Source organism: Lipophrys pholis (assembly GCF_963383615.2).
Source record: "Lipophrys pholis genome assembly, chromosome: 15".
NCBI lineage: Eukaryota > Metazoa > Chordata > Actinopteri > Blenniiformes > Blenniidae > Lipophrys > Lipophrys pholis.
Genome location: NC_137642.1, coordinates 2,022,373 through 2,043,708, shown reverse-complemented (window position 1 = coordinate 2,043,708; position 21,336 = coordinate 2,022,373). Strand labels below are relative to the sequence as shown.

At 42.2% G+C, this 21,336-nt stretch overlaps 1 protein-coding gene across 1 annotated transcript in view; it reads left to right on the top strand.

Moving 5' to 3' along the window:
* Window positions 1-19,493, top strand: part of sertad2b (SERTA domain containing 2b) — a gene marked incomplete at its 3' end in the record, with an annotated part of 37,480 nt that extends 17,987 nt beyond the window's left edge. Inside the window, exon 2 of the mRNA XM_080481251.1 lies at window positions 18,215-19,493. Coding sequence (XP_080337377.1) covers window positions 18,219-19,493 — 1,275 coding nt within the window. The 5' untranslated portion in view covers window positions 18,215-18,218. The remainder of the gene's footprint in view (window positions 1-18,214) is intronic.
* Window positions 19,494-21,336: the final 1,843 nt, after the last annotated feature.

Genomic DNA, 21,336 nt, shown 5'->3' with positions numbered 1-21,336 from the left:
GATATGATACAAACACTTTATTAGTCTGCTGATGCCGATCTGCTTGTCTTATTGCATACCAATGCAAAAGAATAAATAGATTGATGGTGGAACTGTCAAGCATCAACCTATGAAAGAGCTGTAGTGGAGGAAGTAGAAAGTAGAAATAGTAAGAGGAGGAATAAGTGTTAATTGGAGTAAGAGTGGTAGTTGTAGGAGTAGTTCAAGGAATAGGAGTAGTATCGGTAGTTGTAGTAGTAGTACTAGTAACAGCAGGAGTAATAATAGTGGTAGCAGTAGTAATAGGAGTAGCAGCAGTAGAAGTAGTACTAGTAATAGGAGTGTCGGAGACAATTTGAAGACCTACTGAGACATCTTTATATTATATTAACTGAGGTATTTGCAGCTGTCCTCGCGTCTCCCCAGTTTGTTATTCCTTCCTGTTGATTAGCTGGCACCTCTGACTAAGAGGATGGGTTGTATTGACTATCTAACAACGGCTCCCTGTCCGACTGGTGCATCTGTGTGTCCTTGTACAAAGTAAAACAAACGTTATTGTCAGACTTTGAGGAGCCGGGCCAGCAGGCATTGTGTGGGGAACGTGTCTTAAGGAGCAGAGGGGTCCTTCAGGGGACTAGTCTGTCCGTGTCTGTCTGTTGGTCTGTTCTCTGTCCATGTGTGTTTTTTGTCGGTGTCCATGATGTGTCTGTCTGATTGTGCTGTGAGATCTCTGACAGTTCCCTTGAATAAAGTCACTTTCATCGAATCCAATGTCTCTTCTACATTCATCCTTCTGAACCTGAGCATGACTGGGAAAGCAACGGAAATTCTACATCAGGAGTAGTAGTAGTCGTAATACAAGTAGTAGTGGTACCTATAGTAGTGGTAGTGATAATGACAGTAGTAGCAGTAGTAGTAGGATTAATAGTAATAACAGTGTTTCCGCTAGGATTTTGCAGGTCATATTACTATACAATCATAACATAACAAGTATATATAAATTAAAAATAAATAAATGAAGCAAAACAAAATTGCTTTAGACCCCCATAAACTTTTGGAAAAAATAGACCTTAAATGGTGTATTCCAAAGCATTGTGGACTACAAAATACTACATTGTGATGTGATAAATTGTAGGACCAGTTGATGTTGAATTAACCAAACACCAAATAATATGTTATGGAATAAGCATACTTATTTAAAAGCACATAACTGAACAAATATAAAGTTGCATACAATCTATATACATGAATATCATATATACAAAGACGTATTCAAAATAAATACTAAATAAAATTGAACTTCAGAGGCCACACACAGTCCAGATTCATTTCGATTGGGCTGGACTGGTAAAATATTGCTATGATAACCTTTAAATTTACACTTGAAAGTTTTAATGAAACTGTCTATAATTTTGCAAGATCACACAATTACTACTGAAAATCACTACAATCTCAACATAGTCAATTTTAATGAAACATTCTGCTGCAAAATACAGTGAAATGTAAAAAAAACCCATTCTATAAATCCTATATAACTACCTTGCTCGGTGGTTGTAGTGGCAGATTGGAGCCTTTTGCGGCCGGATTTGGCCCACGGGCCTTATGTTTGATTCCCGGTGTAAAGTGAAAGTGAAACTTAGAGGAGTCACAGCACAGTGCTGCTGGAAGCTGTCCGCTCATTAGTGTGTTAACAATTAAAACCTCTGTGCACTACTTAAACTGGCTTTAGCAGCCAAAATACTGCCTGCGCGTTCAGTCTGTTCCACCGAGCACCCCGTCCCCTATCGGAGGACATGATCGCGAGTACCAGACACACTGCAGGTCAGGACTCTGCTGTGACGGTGGTTGAATTGTGGCGGTGCTGTATTTGCGTCAAATGGGAAAAAAAACAGAGAGCGAGAGAAATTTCAAGGAGCGCGGGCGAGGATTTAGGAATAGCGGCCTGCCACTCCCAAATGAATGTAGGGGAAACCCTGAATAGTAGTAGTAACGGGTAGGCCTGTTACGATAATCAATAAATCAATTAATTGCACGATTATTAAAAATGACCTCGATAAGTTTGGCAGGCTTGATAATTTTTCATTTACCAAAGACGTCACTGTGAGCAGCGCTCATTCTGGTGTTAGTGAACAGCGCTCTCACAGTTTAATGTTTTAGAGAGTTGCCAGATTTCTGAGCCTTCCAGTGGAAAACCCGGGTAAGGCACACTGCAAACGGGCCTTAACATGTAGGGGGAAAACAGCCAATATGGCAACAGAAACCACCAGAGTCGCACCGCCGCAAACGTCATCAAAATACGAAGCATCACGACAAAAACAAATAGAAGACAGCAGCACTACCTCAGACTCTGTCTCCACCATTAATACTTCATCTTCGTATGGTTACCGTACTTTCCATACTTTTTTTTTTTTTACATGCTTTGAACCCTGTGGCAGACGACTCGACTTTTTAAGGGTTAACAAGCTTCATGCTGCTGATACATTGGTGATGCGTTCAGGTGCATCACGTAACTCCAATGCTCGCAACAATATATTGAAAAAAAAGAATTATGAACTTGTTCATTTTTGTACTATGAATTTAGAATTATGTACTGAACTAGTTCATATTAAAATTTGTGAACTGAACTTTGAGCTAGTTCATGTAGAAACTGAACTTTCCCAACACTGCCTGTCAATCACTCTTGTGTGGGGAGGCGGGGCACCTGGCACACCTGAGTGCAGCATGAGAGCCCCATGAGGAGTAGAGGGAGACATGAGGGGAGAGAGAGAGGTTGTTTTGATTTTTTATTTTGGATTTTTACAATGTCATTTTTCATAATACAATTCCAATTTTAAATATTCTTAAGAAATAAAAGTTTGTTTATCTTTAAAAGGGTATACTTGCATTATTATACCATTTTTAATATATTAGTGGAAAAAATGTATCAAAACGGTAATATTATCGTTTATCGCAATAATTTCTGGGACGATTTATTTTATTTATTTTTATTTAGCAAAATTTGTTATCGTGACAGGCCTAGTAACGGGTGTAACAGTATCTTTAGTTGTGTGTGGAATAGTGTTGTCACAATACCAACATTTTGGTATCGATACCGATACCACCATGTAGTTCAATACTTTTGATAGTTTTCGATACTTTTCCAAATAAAAAAAGAGCACAAAAAATGTCATTAGATACGGTCTGTCTTAAGTAGGACCAATGTCTTTAAATGGTATTTTAATATGCCGTAATCTTTATAACATTAAATGGCTAAAATAAAACATTTTCGTATTATATTCTTTTATATTATTTATTATATTTATAATACTAATATTTATAATAGCTTACATTTTTTTCCAGAGCTATTTTTTCATGGGTATACAAGTTATTACCTGTCGTTCTTTGAACTCCTTATGCAGGTCTGGGTGCTGGTCCTTCAGGTGTTTAGCCAGGTTAGTAGTATTTCCACCCTTGGCCAGATATGTTCTTAAACGCTGTTTGCACATTGGTGCTTCGGTGTTAATGGCGACACCGTGCTCATTTGTTTTGAAGCCAAAGTACTTCTATATAGCACTTTTAGCACCTTTTTTTTTCTACAAGTTACGGCCTTGTGAATGTATCAGCAGTCTCTCTCTCTCTCTCTCTCTCTCTCTCTCTCTCTCTCTCTCTCTCTCTCTCTCTCTGTTAGTGATGCACTCTATTTCTTTTTACGCAGTTTCCACGGGTCGTTTTAATCAGTTACGCATTCGCACTCTCACGTGGACGCCAACGTCATGTCACTTACGCATGTACATCCATTTTCTTTTCAAAGTACAAGCTCGGTTGGGAGAAGATTGTTTTGAAAATACGTTGTTTTGAATTTTATTTTGAAGTTGTGTCGGTCGAGTGAAGCGCTTATTCAGTTGCGGATCTCGGGTCGGAGCGCGGGAGCGCTCGCGCACCCCGTCTCGGAGAAACTGAATTGCAAAAAAAAAAGAAACTGGAGCGCTGTTTTCCGCACTTTCGATTGTCCAAAACATCCAAAACAAGTCCCCCACAGAGAGACTGAATACTCTCCTCGGTGCAAATTACAACACAGTGACGCTCTGCGGCGACGTTAAAATAAAAAATAAAAAAAAGATACCGATACCAGCCAGGCCCAGTATAGTATCGTTTTAAAGGCATCAGTACCGTGATACCAATACAGTACCGGTATACCGAACAACCCTAGTGTGGAAACAGCTGTGATTGTGTTGGTCTGTTCAGGCTACGACACTCTTCCTCTGGTTTCGGTCTGGAATGTGTTTACTCGTTTCACAATGAGTGTGAGAGACAGACAGACAGAGACACACACACACACACACACACACACACACACACACACACACACACACACACACACACACACACACACACACACACACACACACGAGTGAGTTAGGATTGGGAAGTCTCATTCGTCATCCTCATGTGTGGAGCTGGGTGCATTACAGCGAGGAGCAGCAGCACGGTCATGACTGCAAGTGTGCAGACACACACAGCATGCAGCACAGTACTGCTGCATTCACACTCCTGCAGCAGTAGTGTGCTGCACAGCCCTGTGCCTCCTCCTCACTGCATCCAAAGAACCTGAAATAGCCCTGTGTGTGTGTGTGTGTGTGTGTGTGTGTGTGTGTGTGTGTGTGTGTGTGTGTGTGTGTGTGTGTGTGTGTGTGTGTGTGTGTGTGTGTGTGTGTGTGTGTGACTCAGGCATGGAAACCAGCGTCTCCGGTTACAGGATCATAATATCAGTGCAGCGTTGGCCCACTACCACTACACTGCACACACACTTACACTCACCACACAGCCTGCTTCTGGAGTAGCATGCTCAACCCACATGTCTGTTTGCAGGCACAGTTGTCAGGCTGACACACACACACACACACACCTGAGCTCACCTTCTGAAGAGGAAAACACTCCTTGCCATGATTGTGTAGCTACATTTCATTCATGCTCGCTGCTCCCACTCCGTTGGTCCTAATTTGACAACGAAGGTCCCACTTCCCTGAAGGCATCACCGCTTTGTTTACAAAGCACTCAGCCACAACAACCTATCTCCAGTGGCCTGTACTACGACACTGGATATTCTCTTATCGAGATCATTTCAAGGATTACCCCTGGGTTTTCTGCACTACAATGCTCGTTCACTTCTTACCGGGATAAATCACCCCGGTTTCTGCTCTGAATGTCTAACCTGCTCCCGAGCTGGTGACGGTCTTGATGAGATCACAGTGAGTGTAAAGCTCCGCCTCCTGACCAATCAGATGTCTTGGAAAGTGACCTGCCCGTTGTTAAATGAACGTGATTGGTGCACTGTTTCAATTTAATTCAACTTGGTTAATATAGCACCAAATACAACACAGATTCAGCCCTGGGAGCAGCTGAAACGAAAGGGTATTTAGAACAATGTTTTTGACATGATAAAATAAATCCTGGTCAATGAGGCTTTGAAAGATGTATTTGTTCTTGTTCTTGACTTGATCCAAGTCTGTTTAGCTCCACGAGGGTTAATCTGTAATACTGAGGTTAATGATAATGGTCATGCTGACAGAACTGCAGAAACATGACTTCATGGAGCGCAGAACTACTTGTGCCGCCACGGTGATGAATTAATATTCCAACACAAAACACACACAAGAAAAACTCAGCCTCAAATCAACTGGATGGAAAATCTAAACTGAAAGAAGAGCAGTGAGGAAGCTCTGCCCGACACATTTCTGCTGTAATAAAGATTTCAGTGCCGTGCTGTCAATTTATTTTGTCTGTTGAATTAATCTGGTATAATCTCACCAAGTCAGCATTATCAAGTCAGGAATGTTCTGGCTTTGGCTGCAGCAGTAGTGCTGCATTTAGCCTGTTGGATGTGTTTGAATTCTTCATATTTTCTGAGAATAACTGCTCCTCCATTATGTAAACTGCGCTGCAGAGTTTCTCTGTGTGTGTGATTGGTCAGATGCTGCAAACTCCGCCCCTTCATGTGAATGTGCACACATAGGTCTGAGTTGAAGTAGCGAATTGAACCTGCTTCGTAGAATCGGTTATCAGGATCGCACGTGTCTGGATCAGTCAACCCAGGAAACGGAGAGAGATCCTGGAAATGTTGATCACGGTTCGTAGTACCGGCCTCTGGTCTGGCGGCGTGTGTTCTAGCTGTGTCCCTCATCATGGAGAGAATACACGTGCAGAGGCAGCGCAGTCTACTTTATTTGAGGACTTTGCTGATATGTGAGGCTGCAGGCGAAGTCAGAGAAGGCTTTTTATTTCTAAAAATATTTCCTGTCATGTTTTGAGTCACTCGACCGTAAACAACGCAGAGGCTCTGTATTGATTGTTTGATTGATGACACACTTTTGGACGCACTGTGGCTCAGTTGATAGAGCAGATTGTCTTCCTGTGCCATGGTTTTGCATTACAAGCCCCCCACCCTCAGTCTGACCACGTGTCTATAGCCCTTTTTCCACGACAGCGATTTAAAGAGAAAACTCAAAACTTTCAAAGAATTTGGGGTTTTGAGCTAATGAAAACACAGCTATTTGGAAATGCTTGGACTCAGTCACTGTGTACACAGCAGAAGCGCTCCTGCGTACGTACACCACGGCCGTAGTAAATATTTCTCCTGTACATGCATTAGTAGATGTACCATAACAACCATGCTCCTCCAGTGTCATGACTCCGAGTCCATATTCTCCGTGACTTGGTCGTTTTATAGTTGGCAGTCGCCGTAATAACAATCTAACTTGGTCGTTTGTCTAAACAGATGTCCGTGTTCTACCATTGTTAATGTTTATAGCGTATTGTTCTCTTTGCATGTGTGTTTGAGGTTTAATTACAAAAACAACCAACAGCACCAACTCTTGGCCTGGCATGTTGACTGCATCGTTTTCCGTGTTTTTGACGTTTCTCCTTGTGAACGGATATTGTTTTCAAAGCATTGCCTTGTAAACCGAAGATTTTCTGGAAAAATAAAAACAAAAAACACACATTAGTTTTCACTGGAAATGTTGTATAAACAGGTCCTCTGTGTGTTTGAGCAACACACTCAACCAAGGGTTTTTTCCTATGGTGTGAGCTAAAATCAATACAAAACTCACAGGTCTCTGAAACTTTTGGGGGTATTTTTGGGAAATCGCTTTAGATGCTGCAACCTGTTTTTATACATATGTTGGGTTTTTTTCACAACATGACTTGTGTATCTTGCTATTAGTGTTTTGACACAATCTTTCCAGTTCCGTGATGATGTTTCTAAGATCCTGCCACTCAAATGAAAATAATTGTTAGTGAAGAGAACTGGTGCAGCCACAATTTCCCCCGGCACAACACCTGGGTGTACTACAACACTGGATTTTCTCTTTTCGAGATAACTTCAACGAGTAACTCTGGGTTTTCCGTACCACAACACTCGCTCACTTCTCACTGGTATAAATCACCCCGGCAATTTATGCTGAATGTCTAACCTGGCCCAGAGCAGGTTGCGTTCTCGATAAGATCTCAGTGTAAAGCTCTGCCTCCTGACCAATCAGATCTCTTGAAAAATGACCTCCCCAATCTTAAATGATCGTGATTGATCAGTTTCAATTCAACTTTATTTTTGTTGTGTTGTGGCTTTTGCTGTTTTGTTGTGCCGTTGGCCCTTCTGGGCCATCGTAAAGATCTGAGTCCGTAGCACGACATGATCAGCAGCCCAGGTTTATATTCACAGATGGTTTATTCAGTGACAGTGTAAATCTGTCTCTAAGGGTTTTTTTCTTCTCTGTAAATAGTTGGACTAGTTTTCTTGAGTCACAGTAGTTGCACCTTCTGTGTGTAAAAGGCCATTTTCAAGCAAAAAAGGAAGACGAAACAAATCTGTGGCGTCGACCTTCAGACGTGCACATAGACATTCAAAAAAAAGTGACCAATTATGACTGAGGATACCCTCCATGTGTTAACCTTCAGGGAACAATCAAATTTTTAGGCCTTACGTTACCTCACAAGACTGTGAATAGCGATCTGCATTAAGTAACATTGCCCTTGACTGAAAGACTTAATTTTTGGAGCAAAATTCTCTCTTATATCCTTTACTCTCATTTTCAGTCTTTTTATCTTTGCCAGGCGGTGAAGGGTAGGACGGTTCTGGACCCCCGGGCTCGTGACAGTCAGAGGGAGGATGAGGGGTAGTGTCAAGAGAGGTGATGTAAAAAGAGGAGGATGAGAATTATTAAATTAAAGAGACAAAAAGAAAGTGTGAGCAGAGAGGAGAGAAGGTGGAAGAGAAGGAAAGGGAAGAAGAGGATAATGAAGTGGAATGTAAGGGGTGGGGCACCTCTGGTATGTCAGCCCTGCTGTGTGTGTGTGTGTGTGTCTGTCTGTCTGTCTGTCTGTCTGTCTGTCTGTCTGTCTGTCTGTGCGTGCGTGTACGCGTGCCGTGCGCATGACTGAGTGAGTCACACATGCGCAGCTGCTTCGGCTCTCAATCACACACCCGCAAACTGCTTTGAAACTATCTCTGTCGCTCTCTTTCATTCTGTTTCTCTCTCGCTCTTGCTCTCTCTCTCTCGCCCGATTCGCCATTTTCCTGGAAGATCCTCAAGCAACTGTAGAAAATGTGGAAGCTCACACGTTTCTACTTTTTGCTCGCATTGCCAATGACAAAACCCTTAATAACGTTGTTCAGCCGAGCCTGAAGTTGTCTGGCTCTGCCTCTGATTGACAGGTCATCTCTGGGAAGGGTGAAGCTACAAACGCAAACAGCCGTGCTGACAGCTCCTCGCCCAATACACAGTCGCTTACCACAATGTGTCAATACTAGATATGGTCTGAGTTCGGGGTGTGTAGCTTGTGCAACATGTAAGATGTTGTTACTAGAGGACGAATAATAAAGTAGCTATAGGGACTTACAGTGAGCGTACTACAGGTTACGCCGTAATAACATACGCATATACGGCATTGAAGAAGAAACTGAAGGGACCTCAATGCAAATCTTCATTGATAAATTTTTAAAGACGGAGCTACAACTCGATAAAGACATGGATCTGCAGATTCAACATGCCCACCTGTCAATCTGCCCCAAACTCCAAAACAAAGTGGTCTTGAGATCCATCCTGGTCAATTTTCAAAGGTACGACATCAAAGACAAGATACTGAAAACGGCCTGGGAAAAGAAGATCAGATATGAGGGGAAAGTGGTGTCGTTTGCGCACGATTTACCTACTAAGGTGAACAAAAATCTCTGACAATACAAAGAAATATAGACAATCGTCAGAAACAAACAAGTACGCTTCCAGATGCCATACCTTGCTAAAATGAGTTTTCTGGGACAACAGTGCTGCAGAAGCGTCCGAAGAAAATTCATGATGTTAGACGCCAACTGAGAAAAGAGGCTCACCAGAGGTGGAGTAGGAGAGACGGAGACCGCACGTAGCGCTGCCGGAGAGAGGATCGGAGAGGCTCTGAAGTTTTTAGAGATGGTACATATGTACATTTAACACAATTATAAGGTACACACCCTGCCGCACAGGCACACAAACATTTATTATCCGTGGATTTAATCTCACTCTGCCCCCCTTTTTCTTTTTTACAAATTTTTCTTTTTTGCAATATGGATAATAACTTTCCCCATTGAGCACTGGGCATCCATGAAAAAATAGAACTTACCAGGAAGAGACTATGTGACTGTTCAGCTCAAAGAAAGAGAGACTTTGCTTGGAGCAGGTAGGGTCTGATTCTCCAGGGGCCGGGTGCAGGTTTGTGATGATGGGAGGGCAGTGTAAGTCCCTGAGGTTGGAAGTCAACAGTTCTTTTTTTTTCCTTTTATTTTCTACTTCTTTTGTAAAAAAAATTGTTAACATTGTTCGCTATTGTCACAGTCAATGTGTTATTGTTGCAGGAACAGGTGAAATCACCGCACAGTGGCGCAGTGGTTAGCGCTCTCGCCTTACAGCAAGAAGGTCGTGAGTTACAGGGCCTTTCTGTGTGGGTACTCTGGTTTCCCCCACAGTCCAAAAAACATGCACTCTCCAGCTCTCCAGGACACACTTGTAAAAGAGATTATTACTCTCAATGTGGTTCTCCTGGCTAAGTAAGACACTGAACCCCAAACTGCCTGTGTGTATGCAGTGTGAGGGTGAGTGAGTGGCCAATAGCGCAAAAATGGCAGCCTTGCTTCCATCAGTCTGCCGCAGGGCAGCTGTGGCTACCTCCGTAGCTTACCACCATCGAGTATGGAGTGAATGAATAATGCAATGTAAAGGATCTTGTGTCCAGAAAAGCGCTATATAAAACCAATGCATTATTATTATTAAGTAATAGCCAAACAAGATGAAAAGGGACTTCTTAAAAAAGTGCAAAGGTTAAAACTTAAAAGTGACCCGCTCCTGGGACAGTGCAATCCAACACTTGGTGAATTCTGCTTCACAATGATAGGAAGAGCCGACAACGAAATACCAAAAAGCGACGTTGTGATGAACGCTTGGCCGCCACAAGCTAGTTATCCCTGTAGTAACTTTTCTGACACCTCCTGCTTAAAATTCAAAAAGTCTGAAGGACCATGAGGCCCTGTACAACAATTTTAGTATAGTAACTTGGAATATGAATGGTCTAAATCAGGGGTGTCCAATCCTGGTCCTGAGGACCCCTGTCCTGCATGTGTTAGTTCTCTCCCTGCTTCAGCATACCTGAATCTAATGATGATGTCATCACAAAGGTTGTGAAAAAGCCCAATAACGAGCCCCTCATTGCAATCAGGTGTGCTGCACCTGGGAGAGAGCTAAAACATGCAGGACAGGGACCCTCGAGGACCTGGGTTGGAGACCCCTGGTCTAAATAACCCAGTGGAAATAAGCAAAGTGATGGCAAAAATAAAAAAAGCTAAAGATTGTTTTTCTACAAGAAACCCATCTCTCGCAGGACAAGCATGAAAAAAAACCAAAAAATTGAATATAGGAATACTTTTTATAGTACATATAAAGGAGATCATAAAAGAGGTGGCGATATTAATCCTCAATTCTATTAATTCTGTATTGATTAAAGAGATACGGGATTATTAGAGCAGATCTATATTAATACAACTAAAAATAGAGAATAAACTGGCCACTTTTCTATGTGTATACCTTTCCACACAAAGTTACCAAAATGAAATAAAGAAATTCTTCAACTGATAACCACAGAATCTGAAGGTATAATGATGTGTGCTGGGAACTTCAACACAATGATAAATGACAAGTGGCATACAAGTAATATTAATAGGAAAACATCCCCCTAAAGTAGGATTTTGAGAAGAGGTTTGGATGAAAGGGGACTTCTATATGTTTGGAGAGACCTACATCCATTAGACAAACAATATACCTTATACTTGGCCCCCATGGCGTTTACTCAAAGCTAGACATTTTTTTAATGTTTTAGTTAGTGCTGCCACAAACGATTATTTTGATAGTCGACTAATCACAGATTATTTTTTCGATTAGTCGACGAATCGGATCATATGTAAATTGAGTGTAAAACATACAGCTTCTTGCACCAGCATGAAGCTGCTCTTATATATGCTTATAGCAACAAACACTTGTTTAACTGTGGAGCATAAAGTGCAAACAGCTGAATAAGATAAGGAAAAGGCACTTGCATAAACAACACAAAAATATATACTTCAGGTTTATTTTTTAGGTTCTTTCTTTCCTTAATTTGCCTTTGGCATCAAACAGTAACGATGAGGTAGGCACCTGTAACTAAGGAATTATTAAAGTTTTGGTCTCACTGACTCAAATATAACATAAGTGCATTTTGTGCTCAGTGCTCACAACTGTTAACGTTTAATAGTCGACATAATCGTGGCAGCCCTAGTTTCAGTATGAAAGACATAGAGTTACAAAATGTGAGATAGGAATTAGGGATATCTCTGACCACTCACCAATTTATCTGACTGCATTTAGACAGTAGACCAAAGAAAACAATTTGGAGACTCAATACAAGCTTACTTAACAATGAAACAGTGATACAACAAATAAAATCTGAAATCAGGACCTTCTTTGAGATTAATGACAATGGAGAAGTGAATTCAAACATACTCTGGGATACATAAAGGAAAATTGATATCCCTTAGCACAGCAATTGAAAAAGCAAAAGAAAATAGACTCAAAGAACTTGAAAATAAGCTAAAAGACTTGGAAAATAAGCACAGCAAAAAAAAAAAAAAGATCCCCAAGTATTGGCCACAATTAAAGAAACCAGAAATCAAATCCTAGATATGTATAAAGAGGAGCTGGAAAAAAAAAAGAGTTTTTAAAGCAGTCATATTATGAAGCAGGATTAGGTCCTGCTTCATAATATGACTGCTTTAAAAACTTTATTTACAAATACAAAATTATTAGAAAGAAAAATACAAAAAAGACAAACTCCCCAATCAATATATAAACTATCAGACCCCAAAACAGGACAAACACACAGTAACCTGGATGAGATTGATGCTGCATTTCAAACATATTAAAAATCTCTCTATTCACAACCAAAACAAGAAAAAAGATTTAGACGCTGCACAGAATAAATTAAAAAGAAGATTTTTCTAAAGCACTCCTAAATTCCTTTAACTGGACACATGAAAAAATGTCAATACCTCCTTCATGGAGCAAGGCCATTATTACAGTTATCCCAAAAGAAGGAAAGAAGAAAATTCTGTGTAGCTTATACAGACCGATTTCTATGCTAAATCAAGATTATAGACTGTATGCATCCATCTTATCAGGGAGATTGGATTCCTTTTTGCCTGAACTGACTATGACCAAACTGGCTTTGTCCGAGGTCGCCAAACACAGGATAATACAGTATGAGACGTTCACACCATATAATCCACGATATCAACAAAACAGGACAAAATGCTGGATTAGCCAGTCTAGATGTTGGCTGCGTTAGTTGGAATTACTTATTTTTGGTCTTGGAAAGATTTGGTTTTGCCAAAAAAGCAATTGATAGCATTAGAACCTTATACACTGCCCCTACAGCAAGAGTGAAAATAAATGGCTGTCCACCAGACTGTATAACATTAGAAAGATCAATTACTCTCGCCAAATCTTTTAGCCCTCTATATAGAACCACTGGCCCAAAACATTTGAGAAGACGCCAATATAAAGGTAATTTTGGTCAACAGCAGGGAACATACAATAGCATTGTATTCGGATGACGAATTGCTCTATGTCTGCAATCCAAATGTTGGCCTTCCTGTCCTTTTGGATCTTCTTGATAGATTTGGTACATACACTGAATATAGACTTAACATCCAAAAAACTCAGGTATTAACATTTAACTATAGCCCGCCACGAGGGATGCACCAATCCAAATTTTTTCACTTCCGATCCGATTCCTGAATTTGGATATCTGCCCATACTGATACTATTCCGATACCAGAGCTCTGTTTGCTTTAACATTATTATTATCATGAGGCTGTAATAAACTCCTCTCTACAGGAAAGTATGAAATGTACGAACGTATGCATGTATTCTCCCCATAGGCCACTTGAGGTTAGTATAAGCTCAGAAAAGGAAGCAGTACAAACTATTTTTCTTCAATTTGGACAATGTGGAGGTCTGCATGACATTATCATCTCATAATAAATTTGTTATATCTTTAAAACCTCAGAATCACTTTATTAATCCCTGGGGAAATTCTGTAGCAAAGCAGCATAAACAGCAATATTTCCAGCACTGACGCAGCACGAACAATTGGGACTATTTTCACCGAGTTTTCCATGGAGTAGGACGCAGCTTCACGGAGGTGTGACTCGCCTGCCACAGCCTGGAGGAGCTGCTTTTCATTGTTTTGATGCCGCTGTCAGTGTCGTTCTCGGTGAGCTGGCGTTTTAAAACGATGACATCTGGCTGCAGAGAAGCCGCTTCACTGTACAACGGCTTTGCAAACATTGCACGTTTCTGTTGCTTCTTATTGAGACCCGCCTCCGTTCAGGAAATCCATTCCACATTTTGCAGCCAGCGAGCAGAGCAGCAGCAGGGAAACACTTGTAGTCATTTCAGCAGACAGTGAAGCACAGGGGCACACAAGGCTTCATGGATCGGAAAACCTCCGCAGGTTGGATTGGAAATTTCCAATTCCGTTGTCGACTTGTACCGCATCACTTCCTGACTCCTCCATGAGGAGGGTGGTGGTATTAAAGGCGGTCTGGTTGGAATCAAACTGTGTGTGTGAGACTCGTAAATCTCAGGTCCTGGTGCCTTGCTCGACGGCAGCTCTGCAACACAGGGGAGAGGAAATGATGTTCCTCATTCCCCTCCTACCTTTTCCTCTCACCTCCTCCTCCACTTCCTCTTGTCACCTCACCTCCTTTTCATCTCCCTCTTCTTCATTCCTTCGCCTCCCGCCCAGCTGCACCTCCTCCTCTTCCTCCTGTTCCTCCTCCTCTTTGTCATCTGTTTGGGTGAATTCCCAGCTGACTGTTTGTCATGGCAACCAACCAGTCGTGGTGAGGGGGCCTGCAGCCCACACTTCCTGTGTGTGCTGCGAGGAAACGTGTGTGTGTGTGTGTGTGTGTGTGTGTGTGTGTGTGTGTGTGTGTGTGTGTGTGTGTGTGTGTGTGTGTGTGTGTGTGTGTGTGTGTGTGTGTGTGTGTGTGTGTGTGTGTGTGTGTGTGTGTGTGTGTGTGTGGAGAGCAACTGGCTGCAAGAGCCTGTCATCCTGGATTAAAGTCAAATGCACAGCAGCAATTCTCTCTCTCTCTCTCTCTCTCTCTCTCTCTCTCTCTCTCTCTCTCTCTCTCTGTGCAGTTCCAGTATGGGGGGGGGGGGGGGGGTTGGGCTATGATCTTGTGTTACAGTAAGGAAGGCTGCTATTACATAACTGTGTGTACGTGTGAGAGAGAGATTTGGTAAAAACTCGATTTTGTAAATTGTTCAACACTGTGGGTTTAAAGTGTAAATATTGTACCATTAGTCTGATTGGTTTCCCTGTTTTACTGAAACACAAAACGAGTGAATTAATCATGTAACAACTGCAGAAGTTTGCGTGAAAACACACAAAAGAAGGAAAATCTGCACACAATCTCCAAGGTAAACCTGGAAAATGTTGCTGGAACAAGTGAAGATTATTGTAACAACTCACTTGCTAGAGCAAGTGAGACTCATTTGGTTTTACTTGAAGTCCAAGTGAAAGGTATGAAAAGGTGTTCAATAGGTTTTTAGTCTCCACTGGATGTTGAAGAATTGTTATGCTTCGGGATGCATTAATACAGTTAGAACGTGTTGATGACCTGACAAAGCAGAAAGATTGCAGAATCGTCTGTAGAAGACATTCTATATGTTGCAGTTCTATGCTGACGCACAGAAGTTTCATGTGCACCTGACCAACCAAACAATTCGACCTTGTGTGTTTTGGTCATGTAGCGAAGAGGCATAGCTGAAGGAGAAACGGGGACTTGGTCCCACAAAAAACTCCACATCCATCTTGTGGAAACGGTTTGGCTTTTTTGGGACGACAAAACACAAACAACGATGATTTTCCCGTAGCTGCCGTGAACAGACACGGTTCAGATGTAATCTGTCATAATACGCCTCCTTTTCAGGAGAGAAAAACTGTCAGATGTCTGAGCAGTAAAATGTTCTAAAGCTGTTGGATGTTTAATAATCAGGTTCTCGACATTGGAGTTTAATTATTTAAATCGCTGCACTTTAAGAGAAAACCTCAGATGAAGTTCAGTTGTGTAGCAGATGTGACAGCTTCTACATGTCGGTAGTGGATGTGTAGTCTATTGTAGTAGAATACATGTATCTGTCTTTATTTGTTATATTTACAATAGTATCATTCCATAAACATGACTGTACATTATACTATATATTATATATGTATGTGATATATAATTCTATTTTTTAAAAAGTGTGTAATGTATACCCTTTCAATAGATAATTCACCTTAATATAATAGTGCTAAGAAAAATTAACTATTTATGGAGAAGGGGTGGGATTTAATAAGTTCTACTTCTTCCCACTCCTTTTTAGACATGATTCTATTTTACTGTTACTAAGTCACTGATTGGTTAAATATCTATGGTTCATTGGTGTGCATTGTTGATTTTGATATTTCAATTTAATTAAGTTGAAAACAAAAAATGTAATGAAATGAAATAACCTTAGTTACTTTAGTTTGCTTTTTTAATTGACTGTTTTGTATAAGCTATTCAGTGTTTTGGCACTTAAATCCTGTTAAAATAACTGTTATATAATATTTGATAGAATTGCCGTAGTTTATACCAGTTGACATTTCTATTTTTCTCATTTGAAATAAGTCTTCAGTGTTATTTGAATTATATGAGCACGAGCGATGTCAGCAGTTTGGAGATTCTTTAATATCAATGATAATGACGAAAGTAACGCACACTGTAAATTATATTTCTGAAAAATATCAAGAGGAGGAGAAAGATAGTTCTTGCAACACTAGCAACTCAATAACCGGAGACATTTGGACCAGCAGAGTTAGCCTGATGTTGCTGAGAGATATTTTTATAAAGTTTTTTCTATTATATTACGGTATTTATTACATTCTAAAGATTGCAGATCTCAGAACGGATTGAGTAATGGATAGAAGGATCCTGAACTTTTGAGAATTTGGGAAATTTAGTAATATAGAATCAGAAATATGAATCATCTGGACAAAGTCATTATAGATTTGTAATCGATAAATCTGTGAAATAATGGCGCTACACACCAATTATGTCGTAGCTGCAAACGTAAGTGACGTCCCTTACTTGAAAATAATGAATTGGAACATTCCAGGTAATGGCAACTTTAAACAAACTGGAAAATTAAAAACTTCTCTCGTGATAAAACAGAATTAAACACAGTTCATGTTAACAATGTCATGATGGAAACTGAACTCTGGGTCTTTAAAGCTACAGTAAAACCTCTGATGTAGGGACACCCTAAAATCCAAGGGGACGTGTCCCTTGAAGACAGGTGTCCTCTCTTCGGAGCGATTGGGTAACAAGGACAAATTGTAGGACCAGTTGATATTGAAGGAACCAAACACCAAATATGTTATGGTTATTTTAAAGCACATAACTGAACCAATACAATATGTATACAATATATAGACATGTACATTAGATGTGTACAAAATAATTATTAAATAAGATTTAATTTACTTCAGGGACCACATACAGTCCAGTTTCATCTTGAGTGGACCAGACTGATAAAATATTGCTATAATAACCTTTAAATTTACGCTTGAAAGGTTTCCTTTGTTGTGCTCACAGTGTATGTAATGGAATTATCTTTATTTTTGTAAGATCAAACAGTTAGTACTGAAAGTGACTACAATCTCAACATAAAGTAAATTTGAATGAAACATTCTGCTGCAAAATACAATGAAATGTCAAAATAAAACTTGTATAAATCCTATATAACAACCTTGCTTGGTGGGTTTCTGGGACCAGATTAGAGCCTCTTGCAGGTCTGTTTTGGCCCACGGGCCTTATGTCCTCTGCAGGGGACGCGTGACATCAAATCATTATCCACCCCTGTGCGCTAGGCTCCGACCCTCTTCGGTCGACCGTGCAGCCCAAATTGTTTGACAGTGCGATATGTGCGCCAGAGCCTACTGGGCGCTTGTGTGAGGAGATTGTCTGTCTCCCCGTCTGAACAATCACAATTTAAAAGCAAATAAAGAGCCAGAAGCTCAGAACTCCTGAAGTGAAACATAAACTACTTCAGGAAAGGTGGAGAACACCAGGCAGCAGAAGTGGAGATACTTTCAGGATTGTTACGCTGTGTTATGGAACGCGCATGGAAGTGAACCCAGAGTGTAGTATGGAGGCAATCGTGTAGCACCCGCGACCTGATACGCAATGCGGAAATCATGGAGGGGCTGACGGAGAGGAGCTTTACAGCACCGCACCCTCCACTGCCTGGAAGCAGCGATTATTCAGATCTCTAAACTAATCTCCTGACACCACAACGTCTGAATATTCCAATAATTGGGTCCAGCCCAAGTATTTTGGCTGTCTTAGTGTCGCTCAGTTTGAAATTTACCAGGAAAGCCTGTCCGTTGTCCTCTTTAAGCAGGTTGTCGCTCATTACGGTGTGTTCACAGTTAAATATGCGACCGTGCACAGTGACGTGTCCGCTCTTACTGGGTTTGCTTTTCAGAGGTTCTACTGTACCGACAAACCGAAACTGATCTTTTATTATTTTCTGTCCAACACACTGAAAATACCGACCTGGTTTCAGTCTTTGTGTCTTCTGAGCATCCTCTTCTCTCCCGTCTTTTGCAGATATATGTTCGGTAAAGGTGCGAAGCGGAAGCTGGACGAGGATGAAGAGGGGCTGGAAGGCAAAACGCTGGAGGCAGCGGTGGTGGGAGGGGGACTAGGCGCTGTCCCGGAGGGTCTCTCCAAGGTGTCGTACACGCTGCAGCGGCAGACCATCTTCAACATCTCCCTGATGAAGCTGTACAGCCAGCGGCCGCTGGGCGAGCCCAGCCTTGAGCGCCGTGTGCTCATCAACAATATGCTGCGCCGCATCCAGGACGAGCTGAAGCAGGAAGGCTCGCTGCGCCCGCTGCTGCTGCCGCCCTCGCCACCGCCTGACGATCCCATGGACGAGGGCTTCCGCGAGGCGCCACCATCCTTCGGTGTCCTGGCGGCGACGGCACAGGCGTCCCCACCCTCTGCGCTCCTGATGCCGGTGATCGCACCCCCGCCCTCCCCCCACCCAATGGTGCCTCCGGCGCCCCCGGCCTTCCCCGGCCGCCTGGAGGCATGTCCGCCCCCCCTGGAGGCCTGCCTCACCCCGGCATCTCTGCTGGAGGAGGATAGCGGCGAGTCGGCCTTCTGCGCTCCGTCCCCGCCCACTCCTCCTCTGTCGCCGCCGCCGCCCACCCCGCCCCCTCCTTCAGCACTTCTGAGTCATGCAGCCACCGGTGTCCCCGTGCCTCTTGCCCACAGTGACGGTTTCCCCACGGAGTCGGGTCCACCCTCAGCCATAACAAGGACCGCAGCAGCTAATACTATGACCCTGACTACCTCCCCAGTTCTCACGCCAACTGCCCCCTCGTCGTACCTGCCCCCCCTCCCCCTCCCCCTTCCCCTTCTCCCCTTGGCCCCTTCCAGAGACTGCAGGACCACATGGGCCAAAACAGACACGGCGGGCGTTTTCCTGGTGGAAGGTCGTTGCTCCGAGCTCCGGCCGCTGGACCCTCTCCCCATGGCGCTGACCCCCACCAGTCTGGCAGACGTCTCACCCTCACTCTCCTCCCCTCCCTCCTTCGCCTCGCCGTCGGGGTTCCTCTCAGACTTGGCGCTGGATGATGTCTTGTTTGCTGACATCGATACGTCCATGTATGACTTTGACCCCTGCACGACGGCAGGGGCTGTGAGCGCGGCGGCGGGCGGTGGCTTCGCCAAGCTGTCTCCGGTGGTGACGGCGGATGACCTCCTCAAGTCGCTAGCGTCGCCGTACAGCGGGCCCGCCCCCCAGGTCTCAACCAATCAGCCTTTTAAAATCGATCTCACAGAACTGGACCACATTATGGAGGTGCTGGTGGGGTCGTGACTCCATGTCATCTCTGAGGGAGACACGGTTTGACTCCCAGCTCAGACTGGAACGACAAATCTGGGATGTTGTTTTTGCTATATTTGTTTGTTTGTTCTTTAAACTCTCTTCAAAGGTCGGTAATTGTAAACATCGATGGTGATGTCAGTTAGAACTACTATGACAACTATTACTACTTCTACACAACACTGTGCATGCACTGTGGTCGCTTTTCCAAGTATGGAAATGGAGTTACCGACACACACACACACACACACACACACACACACACACACACACACACACACACACACTACACTTGTGTTTCTTTACCTGTGAGGAAATCCATCAATGTCCCTACGACCCTTCATTTTAAGGTTCACGCCTTAACCCTGGAAGAGCAACTGTAAGTAGAAGAATTGAAACTCTCTGGATTGTTTGTGCAATCACGCTGTCCATATCGGGGCTCCTCACAGATACAGAAAGACACACACTCACACACACACACACACACACACACACACACACACACACACACACACACACACACACACACACACACACACACACGGCTTTTAGCAGACGAGTGCCTTTCAAAGTAACCACTTTTTCAATTCCTGTTTTTACAATATTTTTTTCATTTTCTTTTTACTTTAACAGCCTAGAGAGGTCGCTCCTCAATGTTTTCTTTCTTTTGTTCTTTTTTTTTTTTATTTATTCTATTGTATTAAATGTTGTTAAGGAAGGTAATTTCTCATGATCAAATAATAATTATTTAATCTTTATCTTATTACAGATGCTATGTTTTATTTGTAAAGCGAGCATAAAGAGGAATACATTGTTTTTACCAGTGTGCTAGATGACATATTAGCTTGGCTATATAATTGCGCTTTTTGGGAGTAGCTCTTAAAACCCATCGCCTGGTTGTTTGTGAAACTCTTTTGGTCGAAGGAGACGTCTGTTCTTGTATCTATGGATTCAGTTCTTTAGTTTTTTCACTTATTTCTGGCAGGCACATAGATGTGAAAGAGGAAGTAAATCCCCACCAATCATCAAACTTTTGATCCTCACTGAAACGGTGCTTATCAACACAGGTGACAGTCAACACAAAGAGATTCATACATATTGAGGATTTAGATGGGTTTAACTAGATGCTATTTGTCAGAATGTATTGTTTACCGGTATGTTATGCAGGTCTAAGACCACAGTCTTTCTGGTTGTAGTTACCTGAACTTTGACCCTCCAAGCTTCCTGTTCAGATCAGATGCTCCAGTTATGAAATACTTCACAGCTGAAAAAAAAAAAAGCTTTCTCAAATATGACACGAGCAGGAGGAAAATAATGCATTTTCACTGTAATTTTAACGTTTATTTAACACTCTGATCTCATGCAAGTCCAAACAGGGATATGTCTATTTACCTGTAGTTTCATGCACTTTGATGCCCACAGTTATAAAAGCTACCTGAGAGTCATGTAATGTGTGTTGAAATCTTTATAATGAGAAAATATCACATTTATCTGATGGAAAAAAAGAAGTTCCTCTGTGTGAGAGCTCGTAGCTTTTATGACTTAAAGCCATCAAAGAGACTGCAACGATTCGGCCTGCATGAAGTCTGCAACGTGTGCTCATCTGTCAAGTTTCATATTGTTTTTGGACCGCAATGTCTCCTCAAATTTGTGCAATGTCTTTTCTAATTGTGGTAAAGTGCACCTGACGCCAGCAGTCAGAAGAGCTCCATGATGAAAGCAGCTTCAATAAGGTCAACTGTGTTCATGGTCACAGTTCAAGACAGAATCCAGTGTTTGGAGCTCCGGATTTCTCAAAACCAATCATGTTCTTGAGCTGTATTCAGCTTGCACATGA